This window comes from Apteryx mantelli, chromosome 3, assembly GCF_036417845.1.
Source record: "Apteryx mantelli isolate bAptMan1 chromosome 3, bAptMan1.hap1, whole genome shotgun sequence".
Taxonomy (NCBI): domain Eukaryota; kingdom Metazoa; phylum Chordata; class Aves; order Apterygiformes; family Apterygidae; genus Apteryx; species Apteryx mantelli.
In genome coordinates this window covers 87,334,460-87,343,839 of record NC_089980.1, presented here as the reverse complement: position 1 = coordinate 87,343,839, position 9,380 = coordinate 87,334,460, and the positions used below count along the sequence as shown (strand labels likewise).

Here is a 9,380-nt window from a genome sequence, read left to right as displayed (position 1 = left end):
CTCAAAGTCACAGGGGACTTCCAGCTTTCATCCAGTAACAGCGTATTTAGAAGCAACTCTTCAGTCATTGGGATATATCCACCAGGGCATGTTAGTAGAAGTCCCCACTGTTTCTTAAACAGGTAGGGATTTATTTCGATGCTTGTGGGATACTCCAAGCTACAAAAACATTTAAATGTTTAAACAAAAGTCCCATTATTACGAGGGGGAGTATTTTGAAGTCATAAATTATGTAGCTATTCATGAATTTATGTGTGGGTAAGATCAAAGTCCATAAACTTTCTGAGATGACTGAGCCAGTTTGCTTGAGCCAGTTTGCTTTGACATATCATCACCTTTACAAGGCATATCTTCTAGGGTTGTGACACTCTACTTATGAGAGAAACATTTGCCTTTCAAATGCAAATGCTTCCAAAGAACTGCAGTTATTACATGATGCCATGATACGATATTGCCTGCTCGAACCTCTCCTGCTGCAGCAAAAGGAGCACCCCAGCAAGGGAGAAGCCCTGATCTCTCTTGGTCTCTCTGTGAGCAAGTTAGCATTCTGAATTTTACTGCCAAAAGCAAACTACTGAGACTGACCTCCTTTCTTCTGTATTACTGCGAGAATGATTCATTCATTCAATTAAAATAGGCTGAAAACAGAAAATAGTAATTAGAACTTAGCAAACTACTCATTCTACGTCATACTAGAAAATGGCAAGATGATGAACAACAGATGTTTTTATACTATACACCCTAACAATAGTAGTAAGATCTGACAATTTACTATCATCTCATAGCACTATCTAGCAGAGATAGAACTCCTGGAGAACTACAGGAGACTTTTGTGGTAAGACTTTGAGCCTTTAATTTTCTAGTTCTCTGGCTCACTTTTCAGCCAAGCAGCAATTTTCTTTAAAAAGCTGATTACTTTTGCATAGACCTGTTTGACCTAAGTTTACAGGTTAAAGTTCAGTGTCCACGTGTTCAACCCATCTGCAAGACTCAGAATTGATGACTGTGCCTGACCAGGTCAGGCACTCAGATTTACAGGTCATATTTCCAGTGCAGAGCTGTGCCACATTGCCTAGATAATGGTAGAATATTTTTAAGAGTATAAATGTTTTAAATACATTTAAGAACATATTTTTAAGGTCAGTATGTTCTTGAGAACTTCAGGCACCTAAACTTGATAGCATTATAGCTGCTTACAAGATCAAGAGGCTGCACACTTTTACTTCATTTTCTAGCATCCCAAAGAACTCTTATGTGTGGATGTGGGGAAAAATCTTACCAATGTAGGCTAAAATACTGCCTTTGAAAGGACTTTTGAGCCATACATTCTTCAGCAGGACCTGGTCCATAATTAAAACTTCATCTACTGAAGTTATTGAGGATAGCTATGAAGGATTCAGGCCTTCACATATTGAGTATTTCATTAAATAGGACATATATTACTAGTGTCTCGTGGGATGAAAATTACATAAAAATAAAGATCCCAAGTTCTCTACTGAAGATACTTCAAAGAACACACTACTAAATAATCACAGAAATGGCCTGTTACAGACCATACAATACACTTACCAGTACGCTGGTTCACAACACTGGGGAAACTGATCCTATAGCAGTATTCCAAGACAAATATGTTATATAAAAGCTGTTGGCATTACTTTCAGACTTTAAATAATAATTGATTCTAATTTTGAAAATATTTACTGTGGATATCTGTTACATAAAACTGTGGTACTTGCACAGCAATTTCAATAGCTTAACTATGTCTGTACATGCATCTTTCATAACTTTGTTGGTGGTTTCAATCTACCTCCAACAATTATTGCTTTAATAAATATTTCTCGCAAATGAAAAATCAATCATTGCAGTCATTATGCAACAATATTTTTATCTGTTACTATAAAAATACCAAAATAAATCAAAGGTGCTGTTTCTTCTGCAAATTTAAAGACATTCTCCATGAAGTTCTCCAGAATGCAAAAAAAAAAAAAAAAAAAAAACCCTCAGTTCCTAGCTGTTAAAAAACATTGTAATTGTAAGTAAATCATAGTTAAGTAAATCAGTTGTGATTGTCAGTAAATCATAGTCAACCTTTGTTGGCTATTGGAACAATGCTGGTTCAAATTCCAAGTTTAGCTAGATCAAAATGATAACACTTGGCACCAATACAGTGTTTTATGTGTTCAAACAGCACATGAAAATTAATTCTCTCACTACTACTGCATAGTGTCCAAGAAAACAATCACTGTCAAATAGCATTTATTCGCATTACAGCAAAGCCTGCAAGCACTAGTCAAGAAACGACTAAAGTAGACCTAAATGGCCATTCCCGTCTGAGAGAGCTTACTGCGGTTGTGCAGAGGTGACAGGTGGATGCAGACAGACTGAAGAGCACACTGAAACAGTGAGACAATATTCATTAGTACAATAACTAAGATTCACAGCACACCAGCAGCTCAAAATATTAAACTTCTGTAGATATCAAAGCTAAAGGGTTTTAATGAGAGATTCAGAGGACACCTAAGAGGGAATTTTTCAGAAATTTATGCAACAGGTCTGCCAGGAACAAGGGACAATTGGAAAGAGAACATAAAAATGCCTATTCGGAAATCTAAAAAGGGAGGCTGGGGGAGGATAGAGATTGACCTGGTGGGATGATCAGACCCAGAGGTGGTTTCTTGATCTGAGTAAGAGGGATGGAGTAAAAACAAGCTCTGGAAATGATTAAAAGGGTAGAGAGCAGCTTACACCTAATGCAAGAGAGATGGCAGAGCCAGTGCAACAACGCAAAGGGGGCAGTATCAAGTCAGAGATTAGCGAACAACCTACACTGCAATTTTCTGAATGGCTGTAAAATGCAAGTGGCCCAGCTGTCAAGGACCAAGAAAGAGATGCTGCTATAACTGAAATCAATATGATGAAAGCTTGGATTAGACTGTAAATTGCTTGACCAAGTAGGAAAAACAGTGAGAAATGCTGTAGAAGAAAGAATGTGGGCTTGGGACAGAGTCAACAACAGACATTTCAAGAGGGACATCCAAGTCAAAGCTACTGAGAGAGTGCAATCTTACCAACAAACAGCATGGTAGGCATGCTCCTGTTGAAGCAGGAAGGCAACCGTGAGGGGTATCCAGCATTCTAAAAACATATATTTTCTTGAAATCTACAAGCATTTACATTTCCCATTCAGCTGATCACTCACCATTACACTTAAATCCTTCTCAGAATCCAATGTCCTGTAAGTATGGTCTGTACTCTTGTTCTGCAAAATGCCTTTAGAGCTTTCTAGGTGAAAAGCATTACAGCCAGAAAGACAATCCTTGGACACGTGAAGTACCAATCATTCAGAATTCCTCTGCCCGGGTTAGACTTTTGCACAAGGATAATACTATTGTTACCTTTATGCAAAAGGTACGTCATAAACTGAAGTCTTGATAGTGCAACTAAATCCCAACCATTCTTATCCATGTAACTGTTATGGAGAAAACAGGTGTGTTTTTTTTAGAAGAAATGATTATCCATCTGTGAAACAAGGATTGGATGGGATTGAAATACAGAGATTAGCAAAGTACATACAAATTCACGCTGAAAAATGTCACCACATTCTAGCTCACGCTCTCCATGTTGTCACCTGGAATACCTGAAATTCTCCAAGGCTCAGTGGGAAGAAGAACACGGTAGAACAACTTTTTTCAGAAGACAAGTCTATAGGATTGACATGCTAGTAATAATGAATCTCAACAAGTGGCATCAGTGTGACTTGCTAGAATACTTTTAAACAGAGGACAAAACCTAAGAGAACCATTCCAGCTATTTTGTTTTCCATAAAGCTTCTTTCTATTTTGATAGACACACGACCATGAATATCCTCGTGGGCATTTTAAAAGCTGTAATTTCAACTCTGAGGTTTTGCAAGTTTTGTTTTGTGTGGTGTATGATATCATAAACATCCTGAATATAATTACAACAGTAATTTTGTGGGCTATATTCTCCCTCTTTGTAGCCCGAAGCCAATGTTTACAAAAACTTTTCAGCACACTTATTTGATTTGAACTTTTTATTATTATTACAAATGTATATTATTTTATTAAAAAAATTCACACTGAAGCAAAGTCAAGTCCATTTCATTACAACCAAGAATATAAAATAAATGCAATGAACTCATAGTTTAGTTTTAACAGTCATTTCAAGAGTGACATCAGGACAACTTAAAAGCAGTAAACTCTTAACTCTAGAATGAGAAACAAATATTTTGTTTTGTGGTCTTACTACCCCATTGGCATGGGCATTGCTGAATGTGGCCACCACAGATCCAAAGCGGCAAAGTTTTGTGGCAGCATGAGGCGCATACACAACAATTTCTAATGAAAACTACAAAAATGAAAGATGCGTGCATGAAATTATTAGAAAAAAAATAACTGAATAGAGACAGGCACACTTCCACAAATAGTAAACATGGGAAAATACAGCTAGAACAATTTGAAAAGTATACTACCTTACATATATAAAAAGTTCTTTAAATTGCTGTTAAAAAGGACATGTTCTGTCCACATTTTGTGTAATACTTTTTAGTGTCTACACAAGACAAATTTTTAAAAAAATTAAATAGTATTAATTTACTACTAAATATTTAGGAGATAACAGTGCATTAAGGACTTTTTTTCATATAGTAATACACATCGCTCCTGTCCAGCGACATTTTTAGAAGATTACGTATGGCCTTATGTACAATACATTTATTTACTCCTAAAACAGTTCTTTGCTTAATGGTGTTAAAGTACCATTCCTGAAGATTATGAAGGGGAACTAAGCTTATTATGTTTATATAAAATATTATACATATTTGAACCCTTCTAGCATCCCTCCACTCCTCCCTCTATGAATGTGCTTCCCCCCCTCCCTCAGATACAGTGTCACAGATACAGTGCAGGACTTGCGGCTTCCCCTAGACTTTTCCTTCATTGTGCAGTTTGTGCTACATAAACTTCACCAATGCGGACTAGGCTGCTAATCCCATTCCCCGCTCATCTGTTTCCCCCGAGTTAAATAAGAAAAGCTGTATTTCATGGCCCACTCTCCCATTGCGCCAACGGGAAGGAGAAAACAACTCTGGCAGTGGCACTTGCCTCTCTCGGTACCAGCGTGAAACACTTTGGTGAGGCTATCAAGGGCAAAGACAAAGCTATGAACACTAACAAAACTGCACAGGCAAAAATAATATAAAAATGATGTGGTCCTGGCTTCCCACGACACACTACACAATTCGCTTAGAACAGAGCGTTTTTACGTCATGAAGTTACCCCTGAAAAGCAAGGCTTCTTTCACTAGGACTGCCATCCGCCCTGAAAACACACATAAAGCTTCCAAGAAAAGGCAAATTTCACAACCAGAAGACAGAAAGCAACTAGAAGAGTGCGCAGCAGCGTATGTTTTACCACAGTCACTTTTGCTTTTATCTACTCTCCTTCCAGCTGTTAGCTTGAAGGCCATGGAGAAGTCAGCTCGGCTTCGCACGTGTGCACACAACCTAGAGAGGGCTGGAGCGTGGGACGTCTGTTGGGTCTCACAAACACAGAAATATCACTTCAGCTTAGACAAAGGTCCTGGCAGTCGCTCTAGAAGCTGGAAGCTCACTGAATTAAAGCACCTTACAACACTGTGAAATTTCACACTGTATACACAGATTAATCTCCACCGGGGATTATTTTGCCTTGTTGGCACAAGAGCCCAGCTTGATCATACAGTAACGTGTCTCCCCATCACCTCCTGCCATTATCTGAATTTTGATGATCAGCTACAGGCTCCCGTACGGGGAGGACAAATGTTAGATAATTATAAAGGAAAAGACGAGAGGATTTTGAGAGAGGGGAAGGGTGAAAAGCACAGGAGGGAACAAAAATCACTCTGCCAAAGGTTAATTTCCAGAAAAGCGAAAGTCAAATCACAAGAATATAAAAAAAATGGTATTTTATGGCATTGGCCAAGTCTCTGTTAGCTGAAAGGTGCTTTGTCCTAACATTAGCAAGAGGTGGGAAATTCCACCTATGGAAAGAATGTAACCCCAGATTCACTGAAATAAAATAAAGAAACAATTAAAAACTGTTCCTTCAAACAGGCTACCAGGGTACATACAATATGTAGCATTTCAAGGACTGCACATGAAAAGTATCCTTTGGGAGATTATTTTGCCACAGACATAATTTGTGACTTTTTTCCTTCAAATTGCTTCTTTTCATTTTCACCACCTTCTCACCCACTTGACGACAAAAGCAGGTTTTAGCCACTTCTCCAGAGAAGCTGGGTCTTGTCGAAACCACATGATGGCGAACATGGCCAAACCAAACCAACTGCTCACAAAAGGCATGAAAACACCACATTTTTGAGGAGGGCGGGGGCACTAAAGGTGTTGGGGAGATCAAACCCAGTAGAAATGTATTTATTTCTCTTGTCTAGCTGTGATAAAAAGCATTCTCCTCAGAGCAAACAGATCTGCTAATCTTGCTAGGTCTGATCATAATTTCAGTGTGAATGTGTACTGGTATATATAATTTCTTGCACGGACACTGGACAGAAGAGAACACTTGGCAGCATAAATGCCTGGCACATTTACTGTTTACATATAAACCCTTCTTTCTCACTTCACCTTTTCTCTGGACAGGCAATTTTAGAAGCCTGCTGATGTTACACTGCTAGTAGCTTTCTAAATGCATTAATGTTTTTTCCAGGTTTTCGGCAACAAGAATCAGCCTTTTTCCTAAAGGCTGAAGAAAAATGAAGCTGCCCCAAATTACATGTTGTGTCTCTCCGAATAACTGTGGTTGCAGAAGTTGGACAATGATCCTCTGATTATGCTTCTGAACTCTGCTTATTTACTGGGGATTTTCTGCCAGCTACCCATCCACTTACAGTCTTTAGGCACAATCAAAACATGTTTGCTCTAGGGAAAAAGAAACATTTCAGTGCAATCAAGCGCATCTGGTGTAACTAATCTGGGTTAATCACAGCAATGTGAGGGAAATAGAATATGCATTATAAACATGAAAAGGGAACAAATTTTCAACATGCTTTTCAAACTACACAGTAATTTTTCTTAATTATTCATTCTAACATAAAATGATTAAGTGTATTTGCTTTTGTAAATCTTAGTATTTCTATCAGCTTTGTATTTAGGAAAGTGACTCATATACATTAATCAGTTGTTTAACAGAAAAACAAGCCTATCATCCACACTCCTACTGAGACTTGAGGGCAGTAAATACATTTTCCTGACTATTTTGGTGTCCAGCCTGGGAAGACATTCCATTCTTCTGTTCCAACGGATCCTGAAAGCATTTCCTTTTGATGTGACTGTCATGGTTTCATTTAAAATAACGCTTAAGTTAAAACTAGTCAGAGCATGATCACTGTGATTTCAAGAATTCAATGTGAATGAGTTAAGAAATATCAGCAATCTTTTGTTTGGTGTTCAGTCCAGTAGCATGAAGCGTATTTGTAACTGCAGAGACTTGGGTTGCTTTTTTTTCTTTTTTTTCTTTTTACTTTTTTTTTCCTTTTCTTTTTTTCTTTTCTTTTTTATTTTTAAGACCTCGCCTGAAAACTAGACTAATAAAAACAGAATAGTAAAATACTCTGGAACAGTAAAATTTGCTGTTCTTGACATCCATGAGCAAAACAGTAATATCCTGTGAAAATAATATAGTGCTTTAAAAAGGTGCAATATACCTGTATAGCTAAACTGGTTTGCCTAGTATAAAACTAACTATATACAAGCTTGAAAGCCTGGGAGTTCAAGATTTTAAAACTTTAAAATCCCATCAAAGAGATTTGAAAAGACAGATTTATGGCAATCACTACAGCATAAGGAAGGTGCACCAGGAATCCTTCAAAATTCCAAAGGTTAAAGAAGTTAAGTGCTGGGTTCAGATCAGAAGGGTTCATTAGAGTAACCACAATGAAACACATGCAAGGGCAGGGAGGAAGGAAAACTTCACAAGAATCTCCTTTATGGCAATAAAGGGACAGAGTTGGGGTGGGGAACAAGGAGAGGAAGAAAAAAAGTCTTCAGTAAGTAAAGTTTTCCTTTTGCAATGATGAATTTGAATCCTGCATCATAGTTTGTATTTTTGGTTCTTCTCGTCATTATGAACTTCATATTGCTGGAGTCTTCTGGCTTTTAGTCCATTCCTTTGTGAGTGCAGTCTGTCAGGCCTCTCAGTACCTGTGGGACTGATGAGATTGATGGTACTGAGAGCTCTGCTGAGATGATGTGGAATAGCCCATTGTACTCTGGGACTGAGAAGATCCCTGAATGTTGCTTTGGTAACTCAGGCGTGAGCTGGAGTGCTGGAGAAAAAGAGAAGGGGGTTAGGGAAGGAAAAACAGCCTGTTAGGACTATGCAGCTCGGGAAACTTTTAATCTCTCCAAAGCTCATTAAAATTTAACTGTTGGAGAAACTAACTGAACAGTGTTACTGTTTAAGATCCCACAGAACAAGTAATCAATCTGCAATACTAACACAGCACACAAAATGTGCTAGGTGACTGGCAGACAACTAAAAGTACAGCACGTACACATCAACTTTTTGAAGGAAAAATATACAACATAAAAGAGAGATCAGATCCCTTTCTGCATTTCAACTGTTTCTGAAACTTCAGTCTACCATTATTGCACAGCACTGTTAAATTAATGCAACAACGAACAACTGTTAGAGACACACACCCTTTCAAGATGGGTAAAACTAAAAGTTACAGAGAAACAATGTATTCTATTGCTGAGAAAAAGACAACCATATGACTTACCCAACTCGAGAAAACATCTGGTAAATTAAAATAATATAATCTTAGGCAAGTCTTTCAACCTGCTGCTTTATCTACTAGAAGCAAGGTACCTGCTTAAAGGTGGGCATGTGTACGTGCAACACCCTAACATTCATTTCCCCGAATGTTCTTTTTTCCACTGTTTGAGATGTTATCTCAGTGGATCCCAATCTCAGCAAGCCAAATTCAAGGATCACTTGCCACCTCCAGCCTGCTTAAATTGCATGTTTATTACCATATCCACTCCCTATCATGCGTTAATAACAAGGTGCGTCATTAGTTCTTCTCTAAATGTTTTATACATTACAAATCAGTGTTTGCATGAACAGCACTGATCAGTGTACAGGAGGCTCTCTAGCAGGGCAAACCCCACTCCAATCCACAAGGAAAGAAAGTTCCCAAGAAACATACTATTCACAGCCAGCAAGCACTTTGTTTTCAGCCAAGTTAAGTGCAGGGGCAGATACTCATTCAGTAAGGAGTCCTGTTCACTGTCTAGGTGATGGTTCTACCCAGCTATGCCCAAGAGTCATCAGCAGGACTGTGGCCAACAACAGTCCTCCACA

The 9,380-nt window shown here is 38.3% G+C and overlaps 1 protein-coding gene across 4 annotated transcripts in view; it reads right to left on the bottom strand.

Moving 5' to 3' along the window:
- Window positions 1-4,036: 4,036 nt before the first annotated feature.
- The window catches only part of CDK19 (cyclin dependent kinase 19), a 142,595-nt gene continuing 137,251 nt past the window's right edge, over window positions 4,037-9,380 (bottom strand). For all 4 annotated transcript variants that reach the window (XM_067293855.1, XM_067293857.1, XM_067293856.1 and 1 more), the window contains one exon: window positions 4,037-8,340. In XM_067293855.1, coding sequence (XP_067149956.1) covers window positions 8,209-8,340 — 132 coding nt within the window. In that variant the 3' untranslated portion in view covers window positions 4,037-8,208. The remainder of the gene's footprint in view (window positions 8,341-9,380) is intronic.